This window comes from Salmo trutta, chromosome 28 (genome assembly GCF_901001165.1).
Source record: "Salmo trutta chromosome 28, fSalTru1.1, whole genome shotgun sequence".
NCBI classification, from domain to species: Eukaryota; Metazoa; Chordata; class Actinopteri; order Salmoniformes; family Salmonidae; genus Salmo; species Salmo trutta.
The window spans coordinates 26573468-26592590 of record NC_042984.1 but is presented as its reverse complement, the minus strand read 5'-3'; the positions used below and the strand labels follow the sequence as shown (position 1 = coordinate 26592590).

The 19123-nt window shown below is 41.3% G+C and overlaps 1 protein-coding gene across 3 annotated transcripts in view; it reads right to left on the bottom strand.

Moving 5' to 3' along the window:
• Nucleotides 1-19123, bottom strand: part of pik3cd (phosphatidylinositol-4,5-bisphosphate 3-kinase, catalytic subunit delta) — a 41498-nt gene that overhangs the window by 17638 nt on the left and 4737 nt on the right. For 2 of the 3 annotated variants that reach the window (XM_029719392.1, XM_029719394.1), the window contains exons 6-14: nucleotides 19020-19109; nucleotides 17547-17768; nucleotides 7498-7594; nucleotides 5873-6003; nucleotides 5601-5651; nucleotides 5121-5288; nucleotides 4148-4269; nucleotides 3147-3290; nucleotides 472-571 (exon numbers count right to left, since the gene is read on the bottom strand). In XM_029719392.1, the coding sequence (XP_029575252.1) occupies nucleotides 472-571; nucleotides 3147-3290; nucleotides 4148-4269; nucleotides 5121-5288; nucleotides 5601-5651; nucleotides 5873-6003; nucleotides 7498-7594; nucleotides 17547-17768; nucleotides 19020-19109 (1125 nt within the window). The remainder of the gene's footprint in view (nucleotides 1-471; nucleotides 572-3146; nucleotides 3291-4147; nucleotides 4270-5120; nucleotides 5289-5600; nucleotides 5652-5872; nucleotides 6004-7497; nucleotides 7595-17546; nucleotides 17769-19019; nucleotides 19110-19123) is intronic. The other variant, XM_029719395.1, reaches the window with a different exon arrangement.

Below are 19123 nucleotides of genomic sequence, written 5' to 3'. Positions count from 1 at the left end.
AAATACTTCTATTTCTTGCAAAAATGTTACATATAGTAGGTCTATAATATGATCATTCATAAACATGATTTTTATACAAGTTAAGTGAATTTATTTTGTTTGGTTTTTTAGGTGTTACATTTGACCCCACCTACTGTTACAATTGCCACTGGCAGGGCGGCAAATGTAACATCCGGACTTTTCGGATTAAAATCAATATTGTGATCAGACCGTCTTATATACAGACCTATAAATGGGATGAATGATTAGCAGACAGATGTACGTTTCTCATATAAAAACATTAGTGGCTTAGTTCGAGTGGTCTCTGAGCAATAAAGTCAAATACAAAACATGTTACAATTGCCCCCAGTCTCCCCTAGTCCTCTACACATGCTATTTCTAAGGAATCTGGCCATTGTACAAAAGACATTGTCAAATATCATTGCCAGATGTCTAAGAATTAACAAGTATATAGTCTCAAGGTGTGCTCACCTGTTTCCATAAGCTCTTGATGTGATAGATGTTGCCCCTGCAGTAAGCCTCTAGAATCAGGCCGAACCGCAGACTGACCGAGGATACGTGCATTTCTGACCTGGAGTGAGGACAAAGGCTTCTGTCACAACTTCTACCAACACCACCTTAGTGTTCAATTCATATACAGAGTTATAGTGCTTGTTCCACACGCGTGCACACAGCCAGGTGCGCACACACATGGCTGGTCCGGGCCGTTCTGACCCCCTAGACGAGACAAAAAAAATGTTTTCCTACCTCCTAAGGGTAAGGTGACTAGACAACAGGATATAAGATAAACAGAGTAGCAGCAGCTTGTATGTGAGTGGGTGTGCATAAATGTATGTGCATATTATGTGTGAGTGAGCAGAGTGTGTGTGTGATTTTCCGGGCCTTCCTTCCACACCACCTGATATAGCTGTCCTGGATGGCAGGGAGCTTGGCCCCAGTGATGTACTGGCCTGTCCACATCACCATCTGTAGCGCCATGCGATCGAGGGTGGTACTATTGCCATACCAGGCAGTGATGCAGCCAGTCAAAATGATCTCAATGGTACAGCTGTATAACTTGTTGAGGATTTGAGGGACCCATGACAAACGTTTTCAACCTCCTGAGGAGGAAGAGGTGCTGTCGCTCCCTCTTCACGATGTGCATGTGTGTTAGGACCATTTTAAGTCTTTAGGGATTTGGACACCGAGGAACTTGAAGTTCTCGACCTGCTCCACTGCAGCCTCGTTAATGTGGATGGGAGCGTGCTCGCCCCTTCGTTTCCTGTAGTCCACGATCAGCTCCTTGGTCTTACTGACGTTGAGGGAGAGGTTGTTGCTCTGGCACCACACTGCCAGGTCTCTGACCTCCTCCCTGTAGGACTGCCGGTGATCAGGCCTACCGTCATCATGCTGTCAGCTTGATGATGGTGTTGGAGTCAGGCGTGGCCACACAGTCGTGGGTGAACAGGGAGTACAGGAGGGCACTAAGCACACACCCCTGTGGGGCCCCAGTGTTGAGGGTCAGCGTGGCGGAGGTAATGTTGCCACCCTCACCACCTGGGGTTGGCACGTCAGAAAGTCCAGGATCTAGTTGCAGAGGGATGTGTTCAGACCCAGAGTCCTCCTTAGCTTGGTGACGAGCTTGGAGGGGACAATAGTGTTGAACGCTGAGCTGTAGTCAATGAACAGCATTCTCACATAGGTATTCTTATCTAGGTGGGTGAGGGCAGTGTGGAGAGCAATTGAGATTGCATCATCTATGGATGTTTTGGGGCGGTATGCAAATTGCAGTGGGGTGTCTGGGATGGTGAAGTTAATGTGTGCCATAACCAGCCATTCAAAGCACTTCATGATTACAGAAGTGAATGCTACAGGTCTGTAGTCAATATGGCATGTTCTTGGGGACAGGAATGATGGTGGTCATCTTAAAACATGTGGAGATTACAGACTAGGACAATGAGAGGTTGAAAACTACCGTGAATATGCCTGCCAGCTATTCTGCGCATGCTCTGAGAACGCACCCTGCTATACAGTCGGGCCCCACGGCCTTGACGTGATTAAAGACCCTTTTCACGTCGGCCTCGGAGAGCGAGATCACCCAGTCCTCTGGGTCTGTGACGACACTCCCACCCGGCACGATGTTGTTGTTATCATGTAAAAATGCAGTGAGTTCGTCTGGCAGAGAAGCATTGTTGGGCAGATCACGGTTGGGTTACTTTGTAAACCGTAATGGACTGTAGCCCCTGCCATGTTCGCAGGTGCCGGAGCCTGTGTAATATGATTCCAACTTACTCCTATATTGTCCTTTGTTCGTCAGATGACTCTGCAGAGGTCATTGCGAGACTTATCGTACTTATTCCTGTCCTCGGCCGTAGACTCATGGTTGTCTACTATAGCTCTGTGTGTGGTAGCCCTGTCTTTTAGTTTAGCGCCAACCTCAGTGTTAATCCAGGGCTTTTGATTGGGGAAGCAGCGAACCCTCACCGTGGGGACAACGTCGCCGATGCATTTTCTAATGAAGCCAGTGATGGAGGTGGTTAGCTCGTCAATGTTAACGAGCGGAGTATCTAAACATATTCCGATCAGCGCTAGCAAAGCAGTCCTGTAGCATAATCTATGATTCTGGTGACCATTTCTCAACAGAGTGATTCCCAGGTACTTCCTGTTTGAGTTTCTACATGTAAACAGGAAGCAGGAGTACAGAGTTATGATCTGATTTGCCGAATGTCAGACGAGGGAGGGTCTTTAATGCTAGTGGCGTTGGAGACGTGTTGATGGAAGTTGGGCATCATATGTCTTAGTGACATGAAATTAAAATGGGTTGACACTTCCTGCGACTATTTAAGCTCTGAATATCAGCTACCCAACTTTATCAGGAGGCTTTCTCCTGAGCCTATTTTCAATGTGTTTACACAGCAATGTGTTTTCTTTTCCGCTATGATCAGCTCGTCAAAAATTGACCGATACAAACTTGAAACCACTGATCATAACAATTTAGCCCACAGGATTTAACTAATAGACAGCAGTTGTGAGTAGCCGGATTACATTTCATACTGTCCATTTTACACTGATCGGTCCTGTTTTTAGGATATGTTGTTCTCTCACACACTCTCTCCCACTCTCTCTCTCTCCCACTCTCTCTCTCGCACGCACGCACACACACTTACTTGAGATGCCAGAAGAGGAAGTGACCTATCCTCTTGTTGGAGAGGGCTCTCTCTAGCAGGAAAGTAGCAAGGTCACAGTCCAGGTAAGACTCATACTTCAGAACCTGAACCAACTGCAGCAAGTACTGGAGCAGCTCCTCATCTCTGTTGGGAGGGAGATTAAACAGTCATTAAACAGATTAAACAGAGTCATTTACAGCAACATTTTCACAATGTTGTGAAAACAATTCTTTTTTTTGCCAGCTGTATATAGTCTTTGAGCAACCAAGTCATTGACGGGCATCCAGTATGGTTGGAACTTCTAAAAAACAATTCTTAACATTGATTTCTCACCATTGTTAAAGTGGTACCACTTGTTTTGATTTTTAATTTGTATCACTTGTTTGTATTTCAGGAGAAAAAAAAACTGTACATCCCTACATAATCAAGTCACTTTTTTTCTGGAGTTTGAGTACCTATCAAAATGAAAAGCAGAAAAGAGGCCATGGCGAACGCCAAAGGATAGCTCTCTAGTCACCTAGGGCTGGTTTCCCAGACATGGATTGAGCTCAGTCCTGGAATAAAAAGCACTTTCCATGAGAATTCTCCATTGAACATGCTTTTTAGTCAAGGACTAGGCTTAAAGCTGCAATATCTAACTTTTTGGGGGACCCGACCAAATTCACATAAAAATATATGTTATAGATCTGTCATTGTCATTAAAAGCAAATGTAAGAAGCGGTAGATCTGTTCTGTGTGTGCTATTTCTATACTTCTTACGTTTAGTTTTTGTGTCTTTTACTTTTGGATTTGTACACCAGCTTCAAACAGATGAAAATACAATATTTTTGGTTATGGAAAATATATTTCACAGCGGTTTAGATTCTCTACACTATGCTTGTTTTGTCACATAAACTGAGGCGATCTATTCACATTTTTTTGAAACCAGGAAATGGCGGAGCGATTTCTGCATAGTGCATCTTTAATCTGTGTCTGGGAAACTACCCCTAAGGTTACAATACCTCAGCTTCCTTAGGCATCTGATGGTGAAGGAGCGGACCATTGGGTCAGGGAAACTGTAGTCCAGCAGCTCCAGGGCATGGAGAGCAGGGAGGTCCGGCCATTTCTGCAGAAATGCCACCATCTGGACACAATGGCACAGGTCAGGTTTTTTGACATTGAACCTACTGGAACTTTAAATTAATTTTCAGTATACATGAGCATTGCTAATGCATACTGAAGGCATGAATCAATTTGAACATGATAATGGAAAATAATTACATATTTAATAATTGCAAAAACAGCTGCACTATGAACTAATGCACTGCATATGTATCGCAAGGTAACTAAATCTCTGGTTCAACCAGAGATCTCTGGTTCAAGAAAAGTTACATCATACTGGTAACTGCCAAAATAATGGAAACACTTTAGTAGATGAGGGATACAAAGTATATTGAAAGTAGGTTCTTCCACACAGGTGTGGTTCTTGAGTTAATTAAGTAATTAACATCCCTTCATGCTTAGGGTCATGTAAAAAGAATGCTGGGCAGACCATTATTTTGGTTACCATGGCTATGCCCCAATAGGATGACAATGCCCCAAACCACAGGGCACGAGTGGTCACTGAATGGTTTGATGAGCATGAAAACAATGTAAACAATATGCCATGGCCGTCTCAGTCACTAGTTCTCAAATCAATTAAGCACATATTGGAGATTCTCGAGCGGCGCCTGAGACAGCATTTTCCACCACCATCAATAAATGGCGGAAGAATGGTGTCGCATTCCTGCAAGAGTTCCAGACACTTGTATAATCTATGCCAAGGTGCTGTGATGCTATTCTGGCTCGTGTTGGCCCAACGCCCTATTTAGACACTTTATGTTGGTGTCTCCCTTATTTTGGAAGTTACCTTTTAAGTCGAGATGCAGATGATAATTTCACTTGCATTGCGTTAACTCACACCTCAGTTGTCTTTGCGAGAGGAAAGTGTCCTACCTGTGCTACATCCTCGTGCTTATTCCATTTTGTGATGAGGAGAAGTTTGGACAGACTCTCTGGGTAGCGCTCCCGCACCACACCGCGTAGCTTCCACAGAAGCTCTTTCTCGTCCTCAAAGAACTCTGTGTAGTTCTTATTGTCTACTATTTCCTTTAGCTTCATATGCTGGGCAGCACAATACAAAGATAATAGGGAAGGGGTTGAGTGAACATACTGTAGATCTGTAGGTACTAGAATGGTCATTTCTTAGTAATGAATCTATGCTTTGATGTAAAAGTATAATAGGAAAAAACACTGGTAATTGTGAGGAACATAATTGATACGTAATGGTCTTGATAATGAATTCAAAGTTCAAACATACAATAAGATAATACAAATAATAAATGGTTTATGCGTTTTAAAAGTTGAATGTGGTTTTCAAAGGATTACTTTAATGTAATCTTATACATTTCAAACAAACAATAGAGAGTCCCTTACCTCCACCTTGGTGGCTATAACCTTCCCTCCATTTTTTTCTAGGTCCCTCAACTGAAAATAGGAGGAACATACAAATGTGTAGATATCTTAATATAGCTCTAAAAATACAATTTCTAATGTCTAATTTCATAAAATCTACAGTGAGATCTAATATAGATTTGTTTTATATGTACAGTACAAGATGGTTACAAGTGTAACGGTTACAAATGTATGAGGTTGGTTACAAATGTACAATGTCTACTATTGAAACGTGTGTGCAGTATAAGGTGTACCTTGTCGAAATGGGGGTAGTAGAGAGGGTGAGGTCGGATATTGGGGAAGCGAATGAGGAGTCCTGCTGCACTATCAACGTTGGGATTTTTCTCCACTGTGCCCATTGGATTCAAGAGGTCGCCTTTATCATCTGTGAGGCCAAATTAAACCGAAAAAAACATATTCAGCTATTAGCTAAATCAATGTGTTAAAACTGCATTCAGCAGTAGAAACAATAAAGCGTTCTCCCCACTAGTGTGCGATGGGGCTGGAGGAATGTAACAATTCTCAAATTAATAGACAGAGCTATGAATGCAAGGACTGACCATCCATGATATTAACATTGCATTTACCTTGTTTACAAAGAAATTGGGGTTCTGTAGGGGTATGACAGTTGAACTAAACTCAAATAGGAACATATCAATAATTTGGATGTAACAACTGCTAACTGGATGTACCAACTGCTGATTGCTCCTTTAATGCTCCAAGCCTTAGTGGCTGGAAGCCTTGTATTTTTTGTCCTTGCATGGGGCAAATATCTAAAGCCCAGATTGTAAAATAAATAGAATACAAATATAACACAAAGGGAGTTATTATGGGGCCAAATCCCGAACTGAATGGCCCATAGGTGATGATATGATGAGCACTTCAAAGTCAAAAGCGCAGCCCCACCACTTCGTTTGACGTAGAGCTTTGAAAGTCTGTACCAAAGTGTTTCTCAGCATTTGGCAAAACATTTGCCTCAAGGACATATGACCTCCAACATATCTGATTTTCTTCCTTTTTGGATGTTTGAACAAACATTGAAACATTTCATGAACCAAAAATCTGATTCACTCAAAAGTATGATGATATTTTAATGATCCCGGTCTCTAATGAGTTTGCGAAAAGCAAAAAATGTCATCAACAGATGACCAAGAAAATGTCAAATTTGTCCCCACCCCAAACCCAACTAAACTCAAAACGATTTAAGTGTTCTTTGATTCATCAACATGATACTGGTTGAGCGGCTTAAGGACACTACAAGAAACGTCCACTCTGAGGCACGTATTGATATTTCCAAAATCATCACAACCACTTTGCAAAGGAATAGTGGCTACGTCAAACATAACCAGTCGATGGTATTAGTGTTTTGAATTGGTAAGCGTGCACTACAGAGGGAACAACAGTGAAACAGATTTTGACCAGCCTCACTCCTTTTTTAGTATATCAGTAACTACACTTTTTTTAACACGTAAAAAAAGTTGTTTAAAAATCTTTATTTTTGCAGCATCACTCCTTATCCCAGATATATAAAAAAACAAGTTGCAAATTTGTTGTAATTCAAATAAAATTGCTGCTTTTTACATTTATTATTACTACCCATTACCCATTTATTTGCAGCAATTTAATTACATTTTAAACAACTGTAGGTAAATAGTACAATGATTAAAATTGTATCGGAACAATGGTGTTGTACATTTTGCAGTTCAGAAAACAACTAGTTTGTGAAACTACTTAGTGCAATAGCAATTTGTGATACTATGTAGCAGTGTGTGTTACTCTGGGTGGTATACTTCAATCATTTTGAAGACTTGCAGTGGTTCCTGTGTGTGTGTGTGTGTGTGTGTGTGTGTGTGTGTGTGTGTGTGTGGTTCTACTGTACCAGGGACTGAAGGCCAGGTGGAGAGAAGGAACTCCCCAGTCTTCAGCTGATCCTTATAGTCAAACACCATGGTGTTTACCCAGGCTAGTGGACAGTCCTGGTGGGAGAAACCATAGAATGAGGTGACTGTTAGTTAATAAAGCACAGATTGAATGCCGAACTTCCATGCTTTTACTTTCTGCTTTGCGCCTAGGTTGAGGATAACAAAGGTTAAGACAAGAGGATTCTAATATCCCATAACTCTTTGCATTCATGCGGAAGAATTCTAAAACTAAGGGACCAACGATGCTAGTTAGCAATAGCGTTGGTCCCATGAATCCGTTTATTTTTGAAAGCTTCCGCATGTGAACGACGTTGGACGTTGTCCTAACCTGGATATCTTCAACCTAGCTTTGCTCCAATCGGGACCCTCAAAATGGCCCCAGTCCATCCATTATAGCATCATGACTTGAATGGGGACGTCCATTCTAATTCTATGGGAGAAACACCATGGTCATGTTCAGTAAAGGAGAAAAAAAAAGTGGAACGGGAGGTACTACCATAACTAGTCCAATAAGAACAATACAGTTTCTCGTCGCGAAACGTTTTGCTACGGTGTGCCCTACTGAACACGACCAAGGTTGATAGTCATTAGCACACTATTTACAAATTCAAACTTTCTAACCTGTTTTCGTTTACATCTGTTTAGAAGAACCCAAATGTATGTGAGTACATCTTGGGCTTCATTCAATCAAAATCAGTATGTGGCCCACAGTGTCACTAAGATGAAGTTTGGATTCTTTCAATCAATAACACACGTTGTGAAATAAAAATAAATACAACTTGATATTCAATTCAAACTGGATACCTAGCTGCATGGGAGGAATGATGTGTTGCCATAAACTGGAAACTTCCAGATTGATTAAATGGAGCCTCCAGTCTTGAAATGAATGACTGAGAATGGAAATGGTGCAATGAACAACCGACTTATTCTTGCACCACCAAAAAGCACAGTCACTTTGCGAAAGAGTTTCCACTGTGGTTAACGAACAGGTCTTCGTTCGTATAATAACTGATATCATTGTGTCTCACAAGCCATTTGTGTTGTACTTTAAATTGCTTGAAATGCATTTCAATATACAGTATACATAAAACAATACAAGCCACAATATCTAATTGGCCATTAAAAGGATTTCAATTAACCTCAGAAACTGTAAAATATTTGATATTTGAGTTATAAAATAAAGGTTAATTGAGTTGTCATTGTATTGTATCTCATTGTATTGTAAGTATTTGTAAGTCGCTCTGGATAAGAGCGTCTGCTAAATGACTTAAATGTAAATGTAAGTATTGAATGATTGTAATGAATCATAAATGTCCAAATCTCCCTTGCTGGCACAAGGTTTAATGAGAATGACTTGTAAATGACTTATGGTAAATGATCAGGGGAAAGCGCTTCTCAAGCTAAGGTGGGAAAACCAATATAGTGCATGGCTCAGCTGTGAACTTGCTAAAAAAACAAGCTAAATTAAAATAAGCCGATGCGAGTGGCCATGGCTAGCCAAAATAACTTCTCGCTTCCTGTTTTGTGTTCCAAATGGCACAGTGCACTACTTTTGACCATGGCCCTATGGACCCTGGTCAAAAGTATGCATTATACAGGGAATAGGGTGCCAGATGGGATGCAGGCCCGCTGTCTGGCCTGCTGAGAGGATTTCTCCTCTGGGTGACGGAAGGGAGAAGTGGCCCAGAAAGCAGAAGTGGAGTCGCTGAGGCCTAGCTCCCCACAGCACACATGTGGCCTCTCCTCGCACCTTGCCTCTTTTAAACCAGGGCGTATTCACTAGGAAGCAAACAGGGCAAAACGGGGAGGGAGTAGCCTTGTTTTTGTAGCAAAACATTTTGCATTGCAAAAGGTTTTTTCTACGGTGTGCACTAATGAATACACCCAGGACTGTGACAAGAGCCACGGTGAAAAGGGGAAATTGGGCCTAGGCCTCAGTGTACTGTACTATTATACACAACTACATACACGCTCCACTTCCTGAAAGCAATGGCAAACAAGTCCATAGTAACCAATGGCATGGGGATTCAAAGAGGTGGTGTTGCTAACTGTGTGTTCATGTCTAGAAGTGAAACCATTATGGCATTTCGCAGAAAAGGGGAACATAAGAGATATCCTTGACTTGATCGAAACAAAAAAACTACACAGAACACAGACATGACTTCTTTCTGTATGTCCTTATAACAGCCATATGACACATGCAAACTGCTTAGTTGCTACATTTTCAAATAAACTGACAATTTGGGTAATGTTTCTAAGCAGATATACATTGTTACAGGCTTTGGTTTTCCCATTTATGTTTTGAGGTTGGACTTTAGCGTGTATAGCTCATTAGCACATAGGGGCACCGATTGGTGTCACCTCTTGGTCAGTATGTGTTACACCTGTGCTGGCTGCCGTCTTGTTATTGGGAAGGTGTTTCACCTGTGCTGGCCCAGGTGCGATTTCAGAGTGGCTGGCCCAGTGCTCCAGTTGTCTTGAGAGATGTGGAGGGTCAACACCTTTAGTTGGCGCTCCCTATTTGATTTCTAGAAAAACATTCCATTGTCTGATTTCCCTGATTTAATTTTGCTCCACCTTTTTGGTTTGCTTGTTGGGTGTGTTTTTTTGTCCCCAATATCGTGGTATCCAATTGGTAGTTACAGTCTTGTCTCATCGCTGCAACTCCCGTACGGACTCGGGAGAGGCGAAGGTCGAGAGCCGTGCGTCCTCCGAAACACAACCCAGCCACGCTGCACTGCTTCTTGACACAATGCCCGCTTAACCCGGAAGCCAGCCGCACCAATGTGTCAGAGGAATCACCGTACACCTGGCGACCGTGTCAGCGTGCACTGCGCCCGGCCCGACACATGAGTCGCTAGTGCGCAATGGAACTAGGACATCCCTGCTGGCCAAACCCTCCCCTAACCCGGACGACGCTGGGACAATTGTGCACCGCCCCATGGGTCTCCCGGTCGCGGCCGGCTGCGACAGAGGCTGGACTCAAACACAGAATCTCTAGTGGCACAGCTAGTTGTTGTTGCTAGTCAACTTTGTGGATGCCCCCATCAGTGTCTTTCAGAACCCCTCCTAAAACCCCACCTGTTTTCGTTTTAGTTGTTGATCAGTGACTCTTTGTTAGTTCCCCCTTCTGTTTGAGCAACATTTTTGGTTTTCTTGCTGGTGAACGTAACATAAACCTCCATTTAAAGTTTCCACAGCTCTAAATGTAATGTGAAACACAGTAGTAATAGCCATTTAAAGTGGAACTGACAGCCTTTTAGCAACATTACATTTGACTAAAATCTGTTCATATATACCCCTAGGAAGAATGACACTTTTTTTTAAACATTTTCTGACAAGCGAGCACTTAGACATGGTCATTTTCAAGTTTTCATCAATTCATAGAATGTTTGAGAATGACGTAAAGTAAGGCATTTGTGAAAATAATACAGCAATATAGAGTGGGAACCCGGTCGTGCATTTGGACAATTAATAGAAACTGCAGTAAATAAAAACATCTGCCTGGCCCAGGACCGGAGTCTACGCAGACCGGTGCGCCATAGCCAATCAGAGCTACAGTAAGTCTTTATGCAAATATGCCAATAAGCCTTCCATCATTCACTTTCAACTGGACAGTGTGTTTACAGGCAGTAGCAAGTTCAGCACGACTTTACATCATTAGCACACATTCGCTATATGCCACAAAATACACCTGAATGGATTTCTGCAAATGTGACCGACTGACTCCATTCGGTCTTATGTCGCAAAATTTGAAATTATGTTTTTTTACATCGGATAAAAGTAGAGACTCAAAGCTAGAAACTGGTATATCATACACTACAGCTGAGGAACAATGGGAAAGTAATTCTGCTTTGAAAGTTGATGAACTTGTAACCTTACTTTTGAGAAAAAGGTCATTGAATGTTTTGGTACCTACTGGAAAGCCTACTAGAAAGATTGGCCTTTAGTAAATTCAGAGCGTTTCGCTCTCGGAGCGTTCAGAGCGCACACTGGATGCTCTGGCCTAAAAGTAGGGTTAATCCGAGCGTTCTGAACTAACAGCAGCAGTCAAGCACCCAAGCTAACTAGCTAACGTTGGCTAGCTTGCTAACTACTTCCAGTCAATGAGAGAACAGCTCACTGACCATTTTACTCGCCCTAGCAGAGCTGGTTAGGCTGTTTTTATGTTATCCAGATCATTGGTGACTGCAACTGTGCTGAATGGCAACAATTTAATAACGTTTTTTTGCCAAAGTTTACTGACACCGGCCATATTCACTGGGTGTTGAGCATTCGTAAATTCATCAGTTATTCTGCGAAATTGGAGTAGATAGCCAGAGCGAATTTACCAGCTCACGTCTATCGACAGTTGTCGCAGTGAAATAGTTACTTGCATAGTGGAGTCTTTTGTTTAGACAGCTAGCTAGCTAAACAATTAACCATCATCCCAATTTATAACATTACTACCCTGCATGAATCTGCAGGTAGCTAACCAACCAACCAACCAGGATCAAAATTAGCTAGCTAACATTAGGCTATAACTAGCAATGCAAATGGCTCTGAGATACGAATAATATTACTACACAGATCCCACGCAACGTTAGCATCAGTACACTTTAACTTTAAATAAATGACTTTCTGACCAAATTAGAAACGTGTAATTTCTGAAAATGTAGCTAGCTAGACTATCTTACCCGTATTCATGGATGGACGCTTCTCCCTCTCTGTCACGGATGCCATGGTTGCCCTTAGTTTGAAAATGTAATCCGGAGACAGGTGTTTTATACAACAGCCTTCTCTCTTTTCTACTCCCTCTGCATATTTGCAATCAAACGCCAGAATTTTCTCCATCTCCTTAGCTATCATACTCTAATTCCACTGATTTCAAAACTCGATCCTCCAGAAAGTGGAGAGCAACACTTATGCAGTTCTACTATGTGATATCTTTCAAAAAAGCTGCGTTATAAAGGATTACCTACACATATTGACCAGCTCATATAATAGACAGAAGCGAGCTACATGGCAGTCCAATCCGAACTCATCTGTCGGCATGTCCAGCCAACTCATTATCTCAGCCAATCATGGCTAGCGGGGAGGTTGCTTAGTTTTCCGTGGCTAAACCAACTAGGCTCATAATTTAACAATTTTATTTGTATTTACAGATGGCATACACGTTTGTTATTAAGGCACATGAAAGGTCACATGTTCCAGAAGGCATTTCTGACAAAAAACGCTCCTGTGAAGTAGTGACGCGCGACATACAACTTGTTTCCTGAAACGACTCACCATTACGTACAGTTGAAGTCGGAAGTTTACATACACCTTAGCCAAATACATTGAAACTCAGTTTTTCACAATTCCTGACATTTAATCCTAGTAAAAATTCCCTGTTTTAGGCCAGTTAGGATCACCACTTTATTTTAAGAATGTGAAATGTCACAATAATAGTAGAGAGAAGATTTATTTCAGCTTTTATTTCTTTCATCACATTCCCAGTAGGTCAGAAGTTTGCATACACTCAATTAGTATTTGGTAGCATTGCCTTTAAATTGTTTAAATTGGGTCAAACGTTTTGGGTAGCCTTCCACAAGCTTCCCACAATAAGTTGGGTGAATTTTGGCACATTCCTCCGGACAGAGTTGGTGTAACTGAGTCAGGTTTGTAGGCCTCCTTGCTCGCACATGCTTTTTCAGTTCTTCCCACACATTTTCTATGGGATTAGCCACGCTGACTGACTTGTGATCATTGACCTTGTTAGTTTGATTATATTGATATTCCCAGCCTTAGTTACATTCGTCCGTTTTTGTCCAAAATATTGAGTCATTGAAACTGAAACAGTGCATCCCAAATGGGTGGAGGCAGCAAACAATGTACCAGACAAGCTGTGATTTACAACCTGATAACAATATATTTTGGACTACCAAGAAATGTATTGGTGAATTATATTAACCATACATTGAACTGCATCCATCTATTCTGCCAACAATGCCTTACTGTACGTGATGGAATTTTCAGTCAAATATAATCTAGTTTTAAAACCCCTTATAAAGTTTGATATTTTTGTCCTGATATGATTGTTTCATATCTGTAAAGTAGTTAACACACTGTCAGTTCCACTTTAAGGAAGTTGTCTTTGCAATGAAAGTGGAAGTACTTAAGAGAAGAGGTCCATACAACAAATATCTGTGGGTTGGCTTAGAAACGTAATTTATAATTCCTTGAAATTGACGCTCTACTCTTCCTTCCTTGGAGTGATAGTGTAGCAGATAAGAGTAGAAGCGAATAAAATGCTTGCACAATCCGACAACAGCAAAACATACACCGCCTCCTACACACACACACACACACACACACACACACACACACACACACACACACACACACACACACACACACACAAAAGAAACATGTTTTGTTCAAGCAAACAAATTCACACACTGACACTCACCCACACAGACACCCATGCAACCACAGAAACACAAAGTGTGTCAGAGCACGTTGAAATAGCAACATGGTTGTAGCTGCAAAAATAGCAGCCACCCCCCCAAGTTAGACGTACAAATATCATACCCCAAGACATGCTAACCTCTCACCATTACAATAACAGGGGAGGTTACCATTTTTTGGGGAGTATTATATTTATGCATCTAACTTTTACTAATTGTATCATTTCAAATCCAAAGTGCTAGACTACAGAGCCAAAACAACAAAAGATGTGTCACTGTCCCAAATACTTTTGGAGCTCACTGTAAAGCAGTTTTACGTGCCAACATTTCTTCAGAATTCAGATAGGGATTTCATGTACAGTGACATATGTTCTTCAACTAAAACTGTGTCGTGTCCCCCCCCCCCCCCCATATTTATACTGAATTCTCAGTCAGTTTTCTTAAAGATGCAGTCCGGGATCTTAACCCTTAACACTCATGGGAATTGGCCTGTATGGATAGGGCTAAATCGAAATGTTTCTTACAGAAGAAATATGAAAAGTATATGCATAAGCATTGTAGGAATTAAAAGGGAACATTTTGGAGGTTATGGGAAAATTATTAGACCAAAGTTAAGAACACAACAGTTAACCTGACACAAGACTGAATCTAAACATTACACTGATGATTTTAGGTGCTTTTTACATTTACTGTACTTTTCGCTGCATTTGTTGATAACAAAATCTGAAAATACTCTGGATACATTCAGTAACATGATACGAATATTCCTGGAAAATTTGGGGTAGGTCTACATAAGACAAAATAATTAAAAGGGTTTGAATGAGAGGACTAACTGGTGTCTTCAAGTGACCACACACACACACATACACCTCTCCAAAGTGTGCATAGTTCCTAAGTCATTTCAATGCACTTACGACTCAAAGAAGAGTCTTCAACTATAAGGTGCTTTTTGAGCTCTCCTAGCTGTGCCGTTGAGGAACTAGAGCAAGCACACTTGTAATTGTTTCGTTTGGAACACAACCCTGCATCCCGCACTCACACAATTGCTGTTGTTGTTTACACAATCTAAAAACAGTCCATTATAAATCGCAATCTGGTTCAGGTGGGCATCATTTCAAAGCTTGCTCTACTGCCAACATGACTAGCTAAATTACAGTGCCTTCAGAAAGTATTCATACCCCTTGACTTATTCCATATTTTGTTGTGTTACAGCCTGAATTCAAAATGGATTGAATAAAATAAATTCTCACCCATCTACACACAATATCCCATAATGACAAAGTGAAAACATGTTTTTAGAAATGTTTGCAAATGTATTGGAAAAAGAAATACAGAAATATGTAATTTACAGAAGTATTCACACCCCGAGTCAATAGATGTTAGTATCACCTTTGGCAGTGATTACAGCTGTGAGTCTTTATGGGTAAGACTAAGAGCTTTGCACACCTGGATTGCACAACTTTTGCCCATTATTCTTTTAAAAATCAACAAATTGGTTGTTGCTCATTGTTAGACTGACATCAAAACATGATGCAGCCACCACCATGCTTGAAAATATGAAGAGTGGTACTCAGCTATGTGTTGGATTTGCCCCAAACATAAGGCTTTGCATTCGGGACATAAAATGAATTTGCCACATTTTTTGCAGTTTTACTTTAGTGCCTTATTGCAAACAGGATGGATGTTTTAGAATATTTGTATTCTGTACAGGCTTCCTTCTTTTCACTTTTTAATTTAAGTTAGTATTGTTGTTGATCCATCCTCAGTTTTCTGCTATCACAGCCATTAAACTCTGTAACTGTTTTAAAGTCACCATTGACCTCATGGTAAAATCCTTGAGCGGTTTCCTTCCTCTCCGGCAACTGAGTTGGGACGGACGCCGTTATCTTTGTAATGACTGAGTGCATTAATAAACCATCCAAATTGTAATTCATAACTTTCATAACTTTTTTTTACCCATCTACCAATAGGTGCCCTTCTTTGCGAGCATTGGAAAACCTCCCTGGTCTTTGTCATTTGAAATTCACAGCTCGGCTGAGGGACCTTACAGATCATTGTATGTGTGGGGTACAGAGATGAGGTAGTGATTCAAAAATCATGTTAAACACTATTCTTGCACACAGCATGAGTCCATGAAACGTATTATGTGACTTGTTAAGCACATTTTTACTCCTGAACATATTTAGGCTTGCCATAACAAAGGTGTTGAATACTTTTTGACTCAATGCTTTTTATTTTTTATTCATTTGTAAAAATTCCACTTTGACATTATGGGGTATTATGTGTAGGCCAGTGACACAAAATCTAAATGTAAGAAATGTTTAATTCAGGCTGTAACACAACAAAATGTGGAAAAAGTTAAGGGGTTTGAATACTTTCTGAAGGCACTGTATAAAATATGATCTTACAGTTTTAGTCTTCCACAGCGCAATTTAGAGAAACAGATCCTAATTTCAGCGAGCATAGTAAGGAGTTTGTATGCGTGCATTCAGGTACGTGTTACACGGCAAATTTTCTTCACAATAGACAAACATAGGCTCATTCTGTTCAGAACAACTCAGGGTTTGACGCCATGTCATCTTGTAACTGTACATCAAACATAGTGATCATAAACATTGACACTGTACATGACATGAGTGTTATGATATGGAAAATTGAAGTGCACATTCAGACTCACGGGTGTTTGGCCTGCTTGTATGACATCAAAGCGATATTTATTATCATTTTCAGCGTCTCGTCTTTCAAAATAGATAGAGTCCCCTTAATTTACAGCATTTACCTCACTCAGAGAACAAAAATGTGCAAAAGTTGCAGAAGGGATGGGGGCAACTTCTTGTCGCATGCAGTGCTACAGAACAGAACGTCTGTCAGACAAAACCCATAAAGCGATGTGAAGCACAGAGCCTGAGCTCTGACATCATTTATAGTATGTTAGTGTACAGCGTGTTATCAGTGCCCAAATCCTGAAATTTCCAACACGTATACAGGTACGAGAGTAAAGGGTTACGCACTAACAAAATAGACATTTTCGGGGACTGAAATTATATAAAAGCTCTAGACCATCACTTTAACAGCTACAGTGCCGAAACAAAACTCTGCCTCCCCCAGACCTGCCTCCCCCAGACCACTGGCTGCAGTGGTACGAAACCCCCGTTCTGCCACTTACTGTATCCTCATCTATATTTTTAACTGTCTCTCTGTCAACAAAACTTGTCAAATTCATTCAAAATAGATATTTTTAAACTCTGCTTTCTGGAGCTCTTACACCTCGATCACATCGACAGAATCATTGCATTTTGGCCCAACAGAAGCATATTCATTTCCAATGGAACGCTGCATTTGCCTTGCAGCATTGCGTTGCAGAGGCAGTTGCGGTGCGTTCTGTGTGGTGCATACGTTGGATTTATCGAACATATGCGTCAAACTGTCTGCGTAGACGGCTTGTTGACAGAAATGGTAGCAGAAGGTGAATGTTGAACTTTTGTTGCACACATATCCAGATGATGCTGCGTACTATTTTGCGAAATGACGCTAGCGGTGTGATCAAGGTGTAACAGCTCTTACAGCTGCAGACTTACAGCTTTCTTGTTCTTCTTCTTGGTGGAGCGGGGCTTCTTGGCCTTCTCAATGACGGCGTAGAGAGCAAAGCACAGGCGGCTCATACGAGGCAGGTCGCTCACGCTGATGTCAAACACCAGCTTCTGGTCCCACAGGGGCTCGGAGCACACGTTAACCTCACCGCTGGTCACCACCTTACACAGCAGCTCACTGCCGTGGAACAGACCTGCCTGGACGACCAGCTGGGAGACACAAACACGGGCATAAACGCATGCACACGCACACACATAATAAGAACCCACATGAGAGACTGAGTTGGACATCCTTGTGTTAACTGATCTGTTTTTTTTGTTTTCCACAAAGCAAATAAAATTGATTTTGGTAAGGTATGGTAAGGTGTCTGAATCTGTTCTTTCATATGCAATGCATACTGCCTTCATAAGAACAATAAATGTCTACAGTAAATGAAAAATCATGAATGAACAGTGGAGTCTATTTTTCCAATGTGATTAATTCAATATCAAGCAGTCAATTCCTCAAGGCTCGGTGTACTGCCTACCTTGGATATATTCAAACCAGGCTGGGTTGTAGCCAGATTAGAAAAGTACTGTGTGCGTATGACCCAAATGACACCCTATTGTCTACATAGGGCACTACATTTGACCAGGTCCCATTGAGTTCTGGTCAAAAGTAGTGTACTACATAGGGAATAGGGTGCAATTTGGGACGCACACTATACGAGTGGATATTTTCCCCTAGGGTATCTTGGCAAATTTCTGCCTGCCAACAATGTGACAGGACAAATAATTTACTGTGAGTCATGCTCGCTCTGAGGTAAGAGGCCGGAAGTGCACTTACACAACAACCAATCTAAACAGCAACAGTAAGAAAAAAGCTGAATCAAACGCACACAGACAAAACATTAAGCCAATTCCCCATGTGTCTTTCTTTTACATCCAATTCACAGCATCCAAGTTAAACAACCTTTCTATAATGAAAATATGACATGTATATCAAATCATTTGTAGCATAGTCCAGTTCTACATAATATTGGCCAGTTATTCAATGCAATATCAACAGTACAGTATCACAATTCTATGTAGAGTAATTAGAGGGCGGAGAAATTCAACAAATTTCAAGATAGGTCAGAGCCGTCAACATGCCCTATCTGCAATAGTAACGACAACCATCTCTCCTATCAAAAAAAAGTTAAAGTGGCGAGCGAGAGCGCAAAGCCTGTCCTTTTCTAAGAATCTAGGCACCAGAGTGCAACGTGAAAGCCAGATAGGCCCTCCCCACTTCCTGTTTTGTAGAGTTTTAACCAACTGCCTCTGATGAATTATGGGAAATGTGCGGTAAGGGTCATATGACCCCATCGTTTACATTTCACCTCTCCTTCGTACACCCTAAAGTGAGATATTGGTAAACAACTCGAAGCTACACTTCATTGAGCAACAGTCAGAGCGCCAAAGCCCACATGAAACCACACCAACCTTCATTCCTTCATCTGCGTTGACACGGTAGCCTTGTAGCAAGTGTATGTGGAAAGGCTCCTCAATGGACCACAAAGACGACGTGTTCTGCTGATAGTAAGAAA